Source organism: Emydura macquarii, unplaced genomic scaffold, assembly GCF_026122565.2.
Source record: "Emydura macquarii macquarii isolate MOO-44397 ecotype Brisbane River unplaced genomic scaffold, CSIRO-AGI_Emac_v2 contig_968, whole genome shotgun sequence".
NCBI lineage: Eukaryota > Metazoa > Chordata > Testudines > Chelidae > Emydura > Emydura macquarii.
The window spans coordinates 10,140,503-10,158,986 of NW_027131105.1; the positions used below are offsets into that span (position 1 = coordinate 10,140,503).

The window sequence follows — 18,484 nt, forward strand, 5'->3', positions numbered from 1 at the left end:
TATATGGTTACAGCTACGACTCTGGTCCTCAGCTACTTCCTATTATCAATCAAAAATTACAGATGCTAACAAAAAGTCTTACAAAAATCCCTTTAAAAAAAGACATTTTAAAAAAGATCAATAATTTTAATAGGCTGGGCCTAGCTGATTACATTCATTTGGTTAAGCCCCATTACACACTTTTTCTTCTCAACTTTCTACCTCATATCCATCTACAATACTGGCTTATGTCACGAAAAATTATTTTGGTTATGCAGTTTTGTTCAGACCTTTTGGCGTATCATGCACTATTCCAACAAAAAATGAAGCACTTCACATGTGACATCGTGCCTAGATACCACACTGATGGAAATCTTAAAAATGCCGAGTGTGTGTGTGTGTGTGTGTATGCCTCTTTGTGTATCTGTATATTTGTGTGGAATATAGACAAGAATAACCTCCTTAATCTGATAGCTGTATTGCTGTATAAGGGATTTTAGCTATTCCAAAACATATCCCTTCATTATCTGCAAATGAAGGTTAGTGGGAAAATGTTTGCTCTTGTCAGTATTATGGCCCTGTATCTTGTGGTATGCATAAATTTAAAATGAAAAAAGCTGGTACAAAATACCATATGATTCCCTGTTGATTACTTTTTAAATTATTGTTGAGTGAGTTTGGGTGATGTCAGTTGTTCCCGCCTTCACTGACCTCCAGGAATTACTGTCTTCTCTTTCTATTTAAAAAAGAAAAAGAGGGGGGCGGAGGGGAGGGAAGAGAAAAAGAAGAGAGTAAAAGAGACCATTTTATCTGAAAGATAAAGTGCTTGCATGAGGCACCCAACCTTATGCTGATTTTCTATGGAGGTAAGCTTTATCTCAAAGGTAGCATAAGGATTTATGACCAAGAGATTCTGTAGTCATAGAAATTCAGAAACTTGTTAAATGAATCTTCAAAGTAGTAATTTTAATAGAAATTTAACATATCCTGTAATTCTGACTTGAAAATATGTGGAAAAGAAAAAAATACTGGATAAGAATTAATTTCTCTATGGTTCTTGATTGGGGTCCTTAGGAACTAACTAGAAATAATACATAATAATAATAATAATAATCTCATATAAACTATACACTTTATAAAACAAAGCATTAAGAATTATACAAGGAAGCCCAATAACATAATACATTGTCCATTGAAGCTTATAGAACCCATATAGCACAAATGGCCTTTTCTCAAGGACCTGTAGAAATACCTAAAACAAAAGCGTGACTAAACCACGCTCTTTAAGGATTATTCAAGAAAGCAATTACAAAATGTAAAAAGAGTTATATAGGTGGGGGGACATAGTCCTTATTTTCAGCCTCCTACCCAGAGGTCTTAGAAATAGCAGCCCATTTTTAAAAGGATTTGTGTGATCCTTAGCATAATGTAGTTTTGCTTTTGGTGGATTAGTCCTCAGTTGCAACTGACGCAATGGTCTTAAAAGAGGGAGAAGAAGATAAAGTTAGTTAGTTGATTTGTGCATCAGTCTCACTTGCTTAAATTTCCAGAAGTAGCTAACGATTTTGAGTGCCCAACTTAAGATATCATAAAGGTACTGAGCGCCTCCCTTTTTGTGATATCTCAAAGTGGACACCCAAAAATTGAAGCACTTCAAAATCACCTGTAAAAATTTAGGCTATCACTGGTAAAAGAAGAATATTTACCTACAACTGTACAGGGCTCTGAGTCCTTGATGAGAGGTGTTATAAACCAGGGTGTTTTGGTTTTTTTTATTTATTGTGTTCTATAAATAAATAGTTTATATAAATAAGTAATTAGATTTGGACTATGTAGTGACCTTTATGCAATATAAAAAGGGCTTGATAATGAAACATATGTTAGTGTTGACAGGAGGAGGAAGCCCACATTTTGACTGCGGAGATCCTGCAGCCACAAAAATGGAGAGGTCAGCATGTCAAAAAGGCTAATACACATATTACGTTTTCCCAGAAGTATTCTAAATCAATAACTCATGAAATAACAGTGCACCTTTCTTTCTTTCCACCATTTATACAGAATGTAACTTTCCCAAGAACAGATTTCCCAATTAAGACTGAGTCAGTCATTAAGCTCCAAGGCTGCAAAAGCTCCAAAACAAACCCAGACCAGGAAAAACTTCTTTAAAGTGAAGTTTAAAGCTGAGAGTATATTTCAGTAGGTTAATATCCTTATAGAACATTGTATTTAGTAAATAAAATTTAAAACGAACCAAACTCCCCAAACCATAAAATGCCAGGAAATGCAGAGTTAAAGTTAAATTACAAAAGCCTAAATATTTGAAAGAATGAGAATTCACAGATAAGGTGATCAAATTATCTTAACTCTACCCTCATAGAAATATAAGTGTCTCATCTGTCTTTGCTGGTTGAGTATTGAAAACAGGCACCAAAGAAAATGGTTTAAAAAAAAATGTATTTCATATCCACATATCTGTGATATGAAGGGTGAGCCTCATCATAATACTATCCTTTGCTATGTTCATGTAGGTGCTATAATTTCTTGGTCTAGACTGAGATGGGAGGTATTATATATATGGAAACATGCCATATTTGTATCAAATGGCACATGGATTATTGGCTGGCACTTTGAATAATAAAGCCCTGTTCTTCAGGGCACTGAATTGCCCCCTGCATCTTGGAGGTTTGGGCCCTTAATAAGGAGTGAGTTATGATTGTCTACAACATTTGTCTGGTCAAGAATTTGTTGTTTTATTCTGTTTTGATTTCCTGCTGACTCTTTATGACTATAAAGATTGGTGGAGTTGGTCCTTCAGTGTGGGCTAGATCATGCTAATAGCACTAAACCTGAATTAAGGGATGGTGCAGAGATGTAGCACCTCAGGGAGGAGCAGTGCATGAGATTTACTAAAAAATATCATCTTAGAGCAGGGGAGCACAATCTGCCACTTTCCCCACTTAAGAGGGCAATATATTCTTCCCCTGCTTAGCCACTGGTGGAGTATCAATCTCTGACTGTGGCTGCTTCCAGATCCCTTTCTGGTAAGTAGCTTCTATGGGAGAGCAGCCTTCACACCTCTCCCAATTGCAAGGTCTGCGATTCTGGCTGGCCGTGTAAGGGCGAGCTACAGTCTGGGATTTTACATTGAAGAGAGGTGTTTTTGTGATACCAATAAGGTGAAATGCTTTGTTATGGATGGCAGAAGTAGTCTGAGTTACTGATTTTTCTCAGAGCATGTACCTGTGGTATTCTCTATCCTGGTATCTGAGTTCTTCACACCTTTTAATGTAGTCATCCTCACAAAACCTCTGTGAGGCTGGGAAGTATTGTTATGCCATTATACCCTATGGGAACTGACACAGTCTTTCACTCCTGTGGACTGTTTCATATCTGCAGGAGGGAGCCCCAGATGTGTTATATTTATAATGGCCAATGAGTTATAAATAAAACCAACAGTGAAAGAGAAGTGGATCAAAAATTGTCATAAATAAACTGATCTTGCATGTATTAATGATAGAAATGTATAAACCTTAAAAGGGGTGGAAATTTGGAAGAGTGGAAATTTGGATTATGTTAAATGAGAATCCAAAAGTTTGTACACTTATGGTATGTCTTCACTGACGGTGGCAAATTTGCCTCCGTCAGATCAATCTATCAGGATTGATTGAGTGGCAGTAAAGACCCACTCAATCGATCCAGAAGTCGATTCAATTAAACCACCTCTTCAAAAGGTGTAGTGCTGCATCAGTGGGTACGCAGTTCCTGTTGTCGCAGTGTAGTAGAGACGGCTCACATAAGAGGATTTAAGAATTGATGTAAGTTACGTAAGCTACCGTGTTCCTGAGGAAGTGGAACATACAAAAGTCTATCCTTATCTTGATGACTGGCTAGTCAATGGACGCACAGGTGGAGGACACAGGTGGAGGCAAATGTGAATCTGGGCACAAGTGGAGGCAAATGTGAATCTGATAAGGTCAACCTAGGTCACAGGTGGAGGCAAATGTGAATCTGATAAGGTCAACCTTCGACAATTTGGGGTTCTTGGTCAACAAACAGAAGTCGATGCTGACACCTACTCAGTGGATAGAATTCATTGGGGCGGTGCTAGACTCGAGTCAGGCCAGGGCATTCCTCCTGGATTCTCGCTTCTTGTCCCTATGTGGAATCAGAGAGGACTTAAAACGTTACCTCACCACCATGACTTGAAATTGCCTGAAGCTGTTGGAACACATGGCAGCATGCACATATGTAGATCAGCATGTGAGATTACGGTTCAGGCCACTTCAGGTGTGGCTAGCCTCAATGTACCATCTAGCTTGGGACCACATAGATGGAGTAGTCTCACTTCCCCCCTTAGTGATCACAACCCTAGATTGGTGGCTCAGCCTGTATGTGGTATGCATAGGAGTGCCTTTCTCTGCACCTCACATCTCATTTTGCCTAGTTACAGATGCCTCAGTGATGGGCTGGGGAGTCCATCTAGGGAAATCAGGACCCAAAGTCTTTGGTTTCATGCAGAACTTTCACTCCACATTAACGTAAGAGAACTGAGAGTGGTACGCATGGCCTGACAGGCCTTCCAAGTCCACCTGGAAAGCAGGTATGTATTGGTCATGACAGACAATACAACAGCAATGTTTTATATAAATGTGCTAGGAAGCCCTCAGACTATGGGACTTTTGCATTGCTTGATTGATACACCTGAAGGCATCCTACCTTCCCAGAATTCAGAATGAGTTGGTGGACAGCCTCAGCAGATCCTTTCTCAGTCACAAGTGGTCTATTCGCATGGATTTGGTGAGCAGCATTCTGCTTCTAGTTCCGGACCTGGTCACAATGGATCATGGCAGCCTTTGGCACCCCAACCTTGAATCTCTTCACATCATAGCATGAAAGCTCCATGGCTGAACCCTCTGGAGCTGGCATGCTTGGAACCAGTTAGAGAGGTTCTCCTTCACAGCAGAAAAACTTCTACGAGAGCTAGTTCAAGTGGAAGACATTTTTTATTTTGGCGGCACAGAAGGGCACCCCACCTACTCTGTCATCAAAACCCACTATCTTGGACTATTTGTTACATCTGAAGCAAGAAGTTCTGTCGATGTCATCAGTTAAAGTCTACCTGGCCATCATCTTGGCGTTTCGTCCCTGGGTTGCGGGCCGTTCTGTCCTCGATAATCCCATGATCGGGCGTTTCCTTAAGGGCCTAGATAAGCTATACCTCCAAACACAGAAGCCAATTCCCCAATGGGACCTTAACCTCGTGCTGTAAAGACTGGTGGGACTGCCATTTGAGCCCATAGCAACATGCTTGCTTCTCTATCTATCCTGGAAGGTAGCTTTTCTGGTGGCCATCACTTTGGCCAGGAGGGTGTTTGAACTCAAGGCTCCCATGTTCGAGCCTCCTTACACAATTTTCTTCAAGGACAAGGTTCAACTTTGCCCTCACCCAGCCTTCCTTCTAAAGGTGGCTTCCCAATTCCGCACAAACCAGGATATATTCCTCCCAGTCTTCTACCCAAAACCACATGCCAGCAGTTGGGAGCAGAGTCTTCATTCTCTGAATGTCAGGCAGGTCTTGAGAGAACAAAATCATTAAGCAAGGTGACATAGTTTTTTATAGCAGATAGAATGTAGGGCCTGTTTCTTCTCAAAGGATTTCTTCATGGATCACATCTTGTATCTAGACATGTTACGACTTGGCAAGGGTGCCTGCCCCAGTATTGATGGCTCATTCCACAAGGGCACAGGCATCTTCAACAGCATTCCTGGACCAAGTCCCAATTCAGGACATTTATAGAGCAGCAACGTGGTCATCTATTCATCTATTCAGCTTTGCTACACACTCACACTCTGCTATTACACAGCATGCCAGAGAGGATGCTGCTATTGGCAGAATAGTGCTACAATATGCTGGGCTTTGAACTCCGACCCCTCCTCCTATGGGCCAGCTTGGGAGTCACCTACTTGGAATTGACATGAGCAAGCACCTGAAGAAATAAAAAATAGTTATTAACTTCTGTAACTGTTGTTCTTCGAGATATGTTGCTCATGTGCATTCCAAGACCCACCCACCTACCTCTCTGTCAGAGTCAGCTGGCGAAAAGGAACTGAAGAGGCAAGGGGTCGGTAGGACCCTATATATGGCGCGATAAGGGCACAACTCCATGGGGCATCAAGCTGCCCCTACAGATACCACTAGGAGAAAAAACTTCCGGCGATTGTGCATGCGGTGTGCACACACCTACTTGGAATGGACATGAGCAACACATCTCGAAGAACAACAATTACAGAAGGTTAGAAACCATTTTTTTCCAGCTGCCCATTCCATTTGAAGTCTGGTGCTCCAACCTTACAAAGGTCAGGAGCTGTGGTAATGCTTCTTTCCTGCCAGTTAGGTATCAGTCCTCTGTTAGCTGAGAAAGAGGGTTCGTGCTGAATGGAGATCCAGGTACAGTAGTGTAGTTGAAGATAAACTTAGGTAAACTCATGCAATAGTCTGGGTAGAACCGTGGCTTTGGAGTTACTGTTAGCATTGGTCATATTTGGATTAAATGGGCTTGTAAGGGCAAGGACTTGTAAGGATATTTTGCATTTGAGCATTGAAAGGGAATAAAGCTGGTAACAGGGTAGATGGATGTCCTTTTTATCGCTACCAGGATACTGCCATTAGGGGGTGTCCTGTTTCAAGGTTTAACAAAGTTGTAATCACTTAGCCAGGTGATTCTGATTCTATTCTCATTGGCCCTGCCATTTTCAAAGAATGTGTTGCAGTATCAGGATTTTATTCAGATTCCATGCCATATGGGATTGAGAGGGGAGAGAAATTTGGAGTGGAGTACCACTACTATTTTTTCCCCAGTTTGATCCTCATTCAGTTCTGTAAACTGACGTGAAACTAGATGAGTTTTGCATGGTTTGGTATAATGTTGTAAAGAGTGAATACAGTTCTAATTTTTATAATGTCTTTACTATGGGGAAAAATATCCCATAACTTCTACTTTACCATGAAACAGCAAAACTGTCTTGGAACCAAACATTTAGGACAATTGTGCAATGGTGTTTAACACTCTCAGGAGCTGAGCCCTTCAAGACTGACACACTGTTTCACAGACTTCTGCTTTCACAAATTAATATTGGACAAGGCTGCTTCTCATCAAATACCATCCTTTGCATTTCTTCTTTGGAGATAATTAAACAGAAAACATAGCAGACATAACATGCCTCATATTTCTTGTTGGAATCTTCCTTAATTCCTTCTGTGAGCCCTATAACTTGGAATCTGTATGTCTTCACAGGGTTTTTTACTCAGATCTCTACATTAGCTGATGTGCAGGAGAACATCATGGAATACCTTCATGTTCTGAGCCGACCAAAGGTTATTGATCAAGAACACGATGTGGTATGGACTGAAGCATATATCGACAGCACTGTAAGTCTGCATGAGAAAGCATTTAAAATATATGCTCACAGCACAAGTTGAGGAATTTAAATGTAAACCTACTATTGTGGTTAACTGTACCAGTTGTGCATCTTTCCACCCTTTGATTGTCATTAGGTTGGGGTAAAGTTTTACAAGGTTTGAATTAACTAATTCTAGTTACAGCAGTTAGCAGGTGTTTATACATTTGTACATAACATAGGAATGCATAGGTCTGACCCAAAAAGTAACAGTCGTTGCTTTTATGACCATAAAATGTGCAGTTTGGTTGTCAGAGGTGGCCAGTAACATAAAGATTAGTAATCATCATTTTCCAACATTTAAATGAATGTAAATTTAACTACAAACTACATTAAATGAGACTTCTGTAATAGACATTAATATGTTTACTCTACAAAGGTAGGCCAATGATTAGGTGACCACTATGATGTTTTCGATTGAAGAATATTGAAAGGCTGTACACATTAAATTTTAAAATAGGACAAACCCTTTTTGTTCTGGTTGGTAGGTGGCTTGGTTATTTTACTGATGTATAATTTTCAGGTTCAGTCTTTGGGAAACATTAGATTTAATGCACATTTTCTTTTTGGCAATGGCTAAATAACTTACTAACCGTATTTTTTAGCAAGTCGTGTCTGACTCAGGTAAAGATTCATTTTGTTTGGTTGCAACAGCTTGCTTAAGCTTTTTTCTTATCTCTTTTCCTCATTTACCTAATTAGGAGTAACATATTGTAGATTCACTCCATATAACAAGATTTGTAGAAAATGTTCTTAATTTAGTGTGAAATGGTTGCAAATATTGGTTCTGATGAGTGGAAATCACAGATCAGCCACTGCAAAGCTGTTCATTTATTTTAACTGTTTTACAACCCTCATGAGAACTGGATAAACTGAAAAAACCCTATCAGGTGAGCTCAACTTCCTCCCCCTTTTTATTTTTTTACAGGTGTGGGGGGGAAGCTTTTAAGTTTGCCAGGCTCTTGAGCCTCCACCAAGTTTACAGTAAAATCATTACAAATATGTTCCAGAAAAAAAAAATTGAAGTAGCTGTTTTATTTCAGTTTTAGGTTCACTTAAGTCTTCGTCTTCTATCTGAATTGTGGTCTTGGATAGAATAATATAAAACAAATATGAACATCTACACTTACCAAAGAGAAACAAAATAATCCCACTCAGGAATGTTGTTTTGGATGTAATTAATTTATTTCCTGGTTTACTTATAAGTAGCACTTAAGAACATGATTAATCCACACTCTTTCTTCTTCTTTTCTTCACTGAAATGTTAGGCTGAGAAAGGCAAAAAATATATTAGAATCTCAAAGTTTCCTGCTTCAAGACATCTTCTGAAATGGGGGTAGGGCTGGTGCAATCTAAAGTGTTCTGTTTTCATTCTCATACATCTCTCTCTCATGTATGCTTTAAGTAATCACTACATCTTATTTTGCATCTCTGCTAACGTTCTTCTTTCCTTTTTGTATTTCTGATGCCTTTGGGTGAAAACTTCCTGTACATGATATCTTAGAGATCAATTTTCTTCCTCATCCTCTGTCTCTTTAACCTGGATAAGGAGTGTGTTTTGTTGCAGTCCAAACAAGCCTTCTCTCACCTTTCTTTGCCCATTAAAAAAAAATCCATTTCAAAATGCTGTTTCAGAATTCATTGTGCACCTTATCTTGTTTCTTCTTTCTTATGTCTCTACCTCTTGGATACTTTGGGGGAAAACAAATTTGGAAACTTTAGCCTAAAGTTCAATAAGTCTCTGGGTTATGGATGCTGCAGGCCAAAAGCAACAAATTTATGCTTCAACTTGCTGGAATTCAATTTTTATGTTTTCATAATTTTGATAGATAATAGCTGTGTTTAATTTTAATCATTTTTTTATTTGTATCAATTTAAATTTTCACAGTTGTGGGAGATTGAGACGTCAGACAACAATTATTTAATGACAATAGACACAGACTCAGAGCTAAAGCTTTATAACAGTTGAAACACAATCTGTCAACATCATATGTCAAAATATACAAAGTAAATAGCCTTAAAACCTCCATTAAGTTCTCAAGCAGGATTTTCCTTTCTTTGCCTGTGCGTAAATTTTGATTATCAGTGAAAATATTTTTTCATCTGTTTGTGTGTGAATGGTGAAATAGATGTTTATTGACCCTTACTGATAAAAATCTAATCCTTCCAAGTCTAATTTATATTGTTTATAATCCTGACTGAATACAGCAGGAGGGAGTAAATGCAATAGTGATTTGGAGGAGAAAACAGGTAAAATAGAAACAGCCGAGCTGTTACATTCTTGAATAAAGAAACTATTTCAATCCAAATGAATGCTGATTTACTTCAATCAAAATAACGCACTTTAAAGCTCCACTTTCTGTACTCTCCTCCCACTCTCCCACCCCAGACTCTGATTAATTTAATTAGTAGTTATTTATATTTTGGTAAGCACAATGGGGCCTTCAGGCCCTGGTGCTGTAGGGTGAATCCCTTTTCTTTCCAAAATCATCAGTGAAACTGTACAGGAATAGGATAAATGAAGAGATCCATAATTCAAGTCCTGGGAAAATAGTGAACAAGGAGCACTGTAAAGGATTCCCCCTGTCTGAGAAAGAGGTTTGTGTGAAAGTTTCAGGGCCAGGTCTTCAACTCTGCTATTGCTGCATCAACTTTAATGGGAGCTGGGGGTGACCAGTACTTCTGAAAATAGAGCCGCTTACAGGTGACTCTTTGGGTGTAGGTGCCTAATTTTAGGCAACCAGCTGTAATGTTATGCCTAAGAAGAGACTGATAACAAATATAGAGCTACTTGAGAGTGGGCATTCCTTTGTGTGATATTGTGAATGAGTGGTTTTCATAGGAGGATAAAGCTAAGGGGGGTGTAGAATTCCTATCATTGGAGATTTTTAAGAACAGGTTGGACAAATTCCTGTCAGGGATGGTCTAGGTATACTTAATCCTGCCTCAATCTGAGGTGGGAGGATTGACTGGATGGCCTTTGAGATCCCTTCTGGGTTTTTTTTGTTTTTTTTTTTGATGCAATTTTGGGGATTCTATGTACAGCTATAACTTGTCAGTGCAAGTGGTCATGGTTTGGGAAGGGGATGTGACTGGGCATCCTGCTACCCCAGTGGTCCCTGGCTGAAGGAATGGCCCCTTAGGGCCATATGTAATTAGATGTAAAGAGTAGTTCTTAAACTGAGAATTAAACTAGTCCCTGGGCAACACAAAAAACAGGGAGACACAAAGATGGCCTCTCTCACTAACTGTGATGCAAAAAAGCTAGGCCAGTACTAGTGCTTCAGTTTTCACTTGTGAATACTTGCAAGTGAGAGTTTGTGGATTTAACAGAGGGTGGAATTTGACCAGTCGAGGCCTCTGTCAGTTTTCATGATGAAAATTTTCTCTCTCAATATATAAATATGCAAGAGTGCAATGTTTTGCATGTATTTCCCCCACTGTAAATGCTACGGTTCATATACTTGTCTGCAGAAGATTCCCACACTTCAAATACCACTTTGAACTTCATAGCACCCTCAGTTGTTTTGATGCCCAAGAAAATCTTGATCCATCATGTTGTTTTGGTCACTGGCGTACTCTGAACAGTTTTCACTACAGCTCTTTACTGCTCAGCAAAATAAACGCTCAAGGACATCTCATAATGATACTAGAGATTTCAGGATAGTGAAGAAGGAAGTATAGAGCAGAGGTAACCCTGAAGTGGAGCAGGTTTTTATTTTGTTTTCTTTTATTTCTTGGAAGTCAAGCCTTCTGGGCGTGACTAGCAGCACATTTTTGTTGGAGTTGGATAGGAAGGGGTTTTCATTTTGCGTGCATCTGTGCATTCGCATGCACACACAAAATTAGATTCTGAATTGAAGAATATTTTATTTTTTATCAAACTGTAAATCAGTGATATTTTTAGTTCAGCATCCTCTCAATTTAAGAATTGTTTCTCACAGCTCAAATTAGAATAGAAGTCACTTCCCTGTGGTAAACTTATGACCCACTGACGCTGTTGGCAACCATTGCTGTTCCTCAAATCTGTCTGTTAAGGGAAGGGCTCTCTCTACCAGAGATTCCAACTAGATATAGTGTGAGGAATAGATGTAGAAGGAGGGAGAAGAGGAAGAATAGAGAAAATCTTTGGAAATATGTAAAGAAATGTTCTTTCTGTTTGGCCAGTGGCTTCCGGGAGTCAGGCAGTTTTATAACACAACAGCAGTGATATAGCACTATCACCAGTATATTTTCTCTCTGTAACTGAAGAGGGCTTTTCATTTTCATACACATTTACAATATGTGTCCCTGATTGCTAATCACTTAATGGGCCTTTTCAGGCTTGTGATAAGGGGCAAATGACTAGTAATCATTTGAAGAGCTGTTTTATTAGAGTTCTAGAAAAGTTTATTGACAATTCTAGCTGTCAGATTGGTATAGCAAAGGAACGTTGTTTTGAACAGTACATATCAGAGCTTGAAATGAGGGGAAAAGGAGCCTAACAATATTCACCCAAGCCTTGCTCACAAACCAGGCTCAATCTACAAATTAATGTTCATGTATTCTAGATGCCAAAATGAAAAGCCACTTATAGGAGCTTACGCAGATCTTTATTGTATGTTTCTCCCTCTTCTTTCATCAGTGGAAAAGTTAAAAGTGTTGACATTTAGAATAAACTACAGAATTAAGACCATACTGAGATCAATGGGGCAGTTTAACTCTTTCAAGCTATAGCTTCAGGTTGTCTGCAGGCTCAAGAAGACATTACTGCACTGGTTGCAGTAAATTCACATTCTGATGGCTTCTTTTGTAACCATAAGGATGGAGACTTTTTTAATGAAATTTTTGATTCTGCAGCACAAGTTGGCAGCCTTCAGAAAAAAAGTACTGACTGAGTCACCACAAGCAGGCTTAATTTGACTCCTGTATGACCAGGGCCTTGTAATCTCTAAATCCTTCTGCACTGTTACCTTCTTTCACATCCCTCCTATTCTTCACAGTGACACACAGAACTATAATGTATAGTTCAAAATAATCACTGGCATGAAATTAGTTTGATTATTTTCAAGTAAATGCTTTTTCATTATGTTTCCCCTACTGGTGGGTCATATGATACCATTCAGGCAGCCTGGCTCAGCACTTCATTCACCCCATGAGTGATAGGGATTGAGGGGTGGTACTCAATCAGATGCAGCCTAGGATTGAATATAACTAAGAACAAAAGTTTGTGTTCTGTAACAAACATTTGTGAAGTGTCTACAGTGAAAGTTACAATTGTGTTAACTGACGTGTTTTAATTCATAATCAGTTGATTTGTGTTAGACCTTCACTGAAAATTCAAGTCTAGGCAAACCCTCAGAAGTATTGTTTCTGGCTCTCTGCAGAATCCAGCAGGCGTTATAATCAGTTCACATTTTCAAGTTTATCTCTGCAACCATCAGACTAGAAACACAATTTAAAAAAAAAAAAAGGAAGCTGAGGTTCTGAAGTACAATTCTAGGCAAAGAGTAAATTCTGTGGCAATTCCACAGCTCCAGAATTGCAAAATACTTGAGGTTCTGTATATAATACACATAGATACAGCATAAGTTACATTAGGTCTAAAGGTTTCATTACATCTTTTCTTTCCAAGAATTTAGGTTGAGGTTTTATGAACTAAATGCATTCAATTTTCTTTGCATTCATTGCTTGATGAATGAAAGAATAAAAATAAAAGAATAAAAATGAAATTTTACCTTATTTCTGGCATTAGTTAATTGTGCTATTATCATAAGTGGGTGTAATTATCATTTTTAGCATGGTAAAAGGTGTCCAGAGCCTGTAGGTTGAAAATACATTATGGATTTCAATATTGCATCCTATTAAAATGTCTCATAGCGAGTGTGAAAAGATCTTGTGCCATCACAACAAGTAAATATTAGAAATAACTATATAAGTGAACGTCAGTAAATACCACTTACAAACATCTATGAAAAGAGAACAACCAATGAATGATGAAATTTGGTTTCATCATTATACACAACTAATGAATGATGAAATTTGATTTCATGCCAATTATATGAAAATTCACAAAAATGTAAGCTTTTTTTTTTTTTGGTCCCACACTTTTGCGGTGGCCCCTGTTGTTACTGTATTGTACTTACTTTTCCAGCTGTAGCTGCCTTACAGTGCCCTGAACATATTCTGCCGATGTGCAGAAAGAATAGCAAATATGGTAGGCGTCCAGCTTGGCTTAACAAAGAAGTCTTTGGTGAACTTAAACACAAAAAAGAAGCTTACAGAAGTGGAAGCTTGGTCAGATAACTAGGGAGGAGTATAAAAATGCTGGTTGAACATGCAGGAATAAAATCAGGAAGGCCAAAGCACAATTGGAGTTGCAGCTAGCAAGGGACGTGAAGGGGAACAAGAAGGATTTCTACAGGTATGTTACCAACAAGAGGAAGATTAGGGAAAGTGTGGGCCCCTTACAGAATGGGGGAGGCAACCTAGTAACAGAGGATGTGGAGAAAGCTGAGGTACTCAATGCCGTTTTTTGCCTCTGTCTTCACAGACAAGGTCAGCTCCCAGACTACTGCACTGGGTGGCACAGAATGGGAAGGAGGTGAACATCCCGCAGTGCTGAAGGAACAGGTCCAAGACTATTTAGAAAGATTGGACATACGCAAGTCCCTGGGGCCAGATGCAATGCACCCGAGGGTGCTGAGGGAGTTGGCTGATGTGATTTCAGAGCCATTGGCTATTTTATTTGAAAGCTTGTGGCAACAGGGGGAGGTCCCTGAGGACTGGAAAAAAGCAAATATAGTGCCCATCTTCAAAAAAGGGAGGAAAGAGGATCCAGGGAACTATAGACCAGTCAGTCTCACTTCAATCCCTGGAAAAATCATGGAGCAGGTCCTCAAGGAATTCATTTTAAGGCACTTGGAAGAGAGGAAGGTGATCAGGAACAGTCAACATGGATTCACCAAGGGAAAGTATGTCTGACCAACCTGATTGCTTTCTATGAAGAGGTAACTGGCTCTGTGGATGTGGGGAAAGCGGTGGACGTGATATACCTTGACTTTAGCAAAGCTTTTGATACGGTCTCTCACAGTATTCTTATCAGCAAGTTAAAGAAGTATGGGCTGGATGAATGGACTATAAAATGGATAGAGAACTGGCTAGAGTATAGGGCTCAACGAGTAGTGGTCAATGGCTCCATGTCTAGCTGACAGCCGATCACAAGCGGAGTGCCCCAGGGGTCGGTCCTGGGGCCGGTTTTGTTCAACATCTTCATTAATGATCTGGAGGATGGGGTAGATTGCACCCTCAGCAAGATTGCAGATGACACTAAGCTAGGGGGAGTGGTAGATACCCTGGAAGGTAGGGTTAGGATACAGAAGGACCTAAACAAACTGGAGGATTGGGCCAAAAGAAATCTGATGAGGTTCAACAAGGACAAGTGTAGAGTTCTGCACTTTGGACGGAAGAATCCCATGCACAGCTACAGACTGGGGACCGATGAGCTAGGCAGCAGTTCTGCAGAAAAGGACCTGGGGGTTACAGTGGATTAGAAGCTGGATATGAGTCAGCAGTGTGCCCTGGTTGCCAAGAAGGCTAATAGCATATTGGACTGCATTAGTAGGAGCATTGCCAGCAGATTGCGGGAAGTGATTATTCCCCTCTATTCGGCATTGGTGAGGCCGCATTTGGAGTATTGTGTCCAATTTTGGCCCTCCCACTACAAAAAGAATATGGACAAGTTGGAGAGAGTCCAGAAGAGGGAAACAAAAATGATTAGGGGGCTGGAGTACAAGACTTATGAGGAGAGGCTGAGGGAACTAGTCTTGTTTAGTCTGCAGAAGAGAAGAGTGAGGGGAGATTTGATAGCAGCCTTTAATTACCTGAAAGCGGGTTCCAGGGAGGATGGAGCTAGGCTGTTCTCAGTGGTGACAGATGACAGAACAAGGAGTAACGGTCTCAAATTGCAGTGGGGGGAGATCTAGGTTGGACATTAGGAAAAAGTTTTTCACTAGGAGGGTGGTGAAACACTGGAATGGGTTACCTAGAGAGGTGGTGGAATCTCCATCTTTAGAGGTTTTTAAGGTGCAGCTTGACAAAACCCTCACTGGGATTATTTAGCTGAGGTTAGTCCTGCTTTGAGCAGGGGGTTGGACTAGATGACCTCCTGAGGTCCCTTCCAACTCTATGATTCTATATCTTTTTCCTGCCTCTAGTGACCCTGTGATTAAGACTAATGGCCAGTGAACCCATGCATGACTGATGTTAGAGGACAGCGTCAGCCCAACCCCTGCATATTTTCTTTGACATTAAAGTCCTGTATAATCCAATCTTTCAGATAACAATCCTGTAGGTATTCCCAACTCCCACCTTCTCCCAGGCCCCTGGGACAACTCTTACTAACCTTTGTTACCATAAGGGGATGGTCTCTATTACCTGTTCTCTATCTTCTGGACCCTCTAAGTCTTTAGGGTGCACCAGATAGCTACTTCCCCATCTTGAACTTTGGGGAATTGCTAGGCAATGGTCCCTGCTGACCCATCCAAAAGATCTTGGGAGTGGCAGATGTTTCTTGTTTTTATCCCCGATTTAGGGTGAAAGGGCAAGGGAAACACACCCTTCCCTGCTGGTAGGTCAGTGTCCCTTAGAATCTAGTAATTCATTGCTTTTCACAGGAGAGGGCTGTTGTCTCTGATTATGGCTCAGAAATTCTCATGAGAATTGCCCCGGCTCACTCCAGATTTCATAGATTGAATTTGGTCCTGGATCCTAATTTTAAGGAGAGCTTTTGGATTTATTCCACAGGATTTGAATCCTGGGGGACTCTTCTCCCGTCTCTGATAAATGGCCAGGGTTTACCCTCTCAATCTGGGAGTGGAGCAAACTCCCCATGCATGGATCTCAACCTTTTTGTTAGGTGGATGGGGATCAGGCACTCCCACAGTGTCCTTGTCTCTCCCACCCCACAGCTCTGAAGAGGCCACTCTGCAACTCAGGCCTCTGTGAGGAGGTAGAATAGGGTTTGGGGAATGTCTATCATCTACCTTCCAGTCTGGATTAATTTACCTGAAAAAGATAATAGAGCCCTAGCCTGTATTACTTTTTCCATTTATCTCTGCCAAATACAGCACACCAAGGAGGGGTCCCTGGTAGTGCTGTTCCATTGAAGTAACACTGCCAGGAACCACAGCTTGTTTGGAGCTACCGGCCTTCTTCTCAGATGACCAAGGCCTCCTACAGTTCGTCTGGGGTCTAACAAGTTTGCGGAAGGACCCTGTGACTTTTACAGTAATAAGGCAACACACATGCAAAAACAGAGGTGTGTAAGCTACGTCTTCCCCACTCCTCTGATGAACTGATGTGGGGCACCCAGGGATGGTAGAACAATTTGCCTAGTGGGGGTTCTGAGAGCCATTGAACCAAACTGTAAATCCTGTACATGATGGAAACCACTTCAAACCAGGAGGTGCAGCAGCACCCCCAGCACTCCTACTTCCAGCACCTATGGAACCTCTGAGGGAATCATCATGGAGATTCCCATGCCAAAAGCCTGCACCCAGAGCTTTTGAGAACTGTCTGGCCCCAAATTTCCAGTCATCATAATTAAACATTCCAGTTTACCACTAGACTTTTCTAATCTGTTAGTTTTACTGTGTATCCAGAGTAAGTAAATTATTGTTAATAACATTAATGGTGTTAAATCCAATAAGAGCCTGTTTATCAACTGACAAAATATAATGAATGCTCAAGATGGCAAATGTATAAACCTCTCAAATGAATAGAATTCATGCACACTCATTATCTTTTAGGTGCAGCTCAAAATATCATTAACAGTAGAATGTGTTCCTTTTTGTAAGCTAATGCACAACTTGAATTACTTAGGCTTGGCAGTTGGGTGCTAATCAGTGCAGGGAATGCTGTGCCACTTAAATGAGAGCTTTGAGCCCCAGATCACACACAACAGGTACAAGAGCAGCATGGCCCAATAAACAGACAAATTGAGAGCCCTAAAAAGAAAATAGGAGCATGTAAGAGAAAATAAAATCTGCTATGGACTAATGGGAATATGGTCATTTAAAATAATAAGTAATTATGCAGTTTCCCTGCTGGCGTGCACAAAATATAGAATTTCTAACACATGTAAACAAATATATTAGGCATAAATTGTGCTTGTATGTATATGTACACACACACACACACACACACACACACCTTTCAGCTTTTGAAGTAAACCCCTTTATGTCTGATAAATCATAAATTTGCTTTTGCTCCAGTGCTAGTGCTGGACATTATTTTGCTGTTAAGGCAATTTTCAGTGATTGCATTAGCCACAGAGTATTACTGCACAGATCTAATAGATGGTTTTCAGAACTGCTAGAAAAAAAAAAAGTTGTAAGGAGGTGGCAATATTTATTTTAATGAGTTAACACTTTTCATGTGCATCACTGTATGTTCGGTATGTACACAATAAAATACCACAGATCAAAAAGATGTTCCAAACATCAAAACAAAACAAAAAAAAACAAAACCAAACCCTGCACTTAAAGAGGAACATGAAATTTCCTGCTGGGGATGTGGAACATGGAATGCCATCTGTATTATATGGCACTGAGAAAACTGATTATGGTTGGACCTCTATTTCATAGCAGATGGGTTCATTAAATTTAATAGCCTCCAGAGCCTTTAGAAACAGTGTTAAAAACATGTGGAACATGCTGTGACACTTCACTTCTCACCCCACAGTCATTATAACTCTGGCACAGACTATAAATATTACAGTACTTTATTTCCATTGAAACAGATTACTATTTTAATTATTTTTGCTAGAGTACAGTTACTTAAAAAATGCAGAATGCAAATCCTGTTTGACAGCATGATAGGCATTGGTCTCAGCATACCAGTAGCCTAATTTGTCGTGTTTTTTGTAGGTATCATGGCAAAGAAGAGTTTTGAGGAGAATAATGAGGTAGTTTTGCAGACTTTAATGGGAGTTCCTCCCAAGTGTGAGGGGCATCATGGGAGAAAAGCACAAAGGCGCTTATTCAGATCTTTCAGAAGCTGGCATTCA

At 40.1% G+C, this 18,484-nt stretch overlaps 1 protein-coding gene across 1 annotated transcript in view; it reads left to right on the forward strand.

The window, feature by feature from the left end:
• CACNA2D3 (calcium voltage-gated channel auxiliary subunit alpha2delta 3) overlaps window positions 1-18,484 on the forward strand; it is a 665,237-nt gene that overhangs the window by 442,661 nt on the left and 204,092 nt on the right. The window contains exon 13 of the mRNA XM_067544184.1: window positions 7,275-7,408. Coding sequence (XP_067400285.1) covers window positions 7,275-7,408 — 134 coding nt within the window. The remainder of the gene's footprint in view (window positions 1-7,274; window positions 7,409-18,484) is intronic.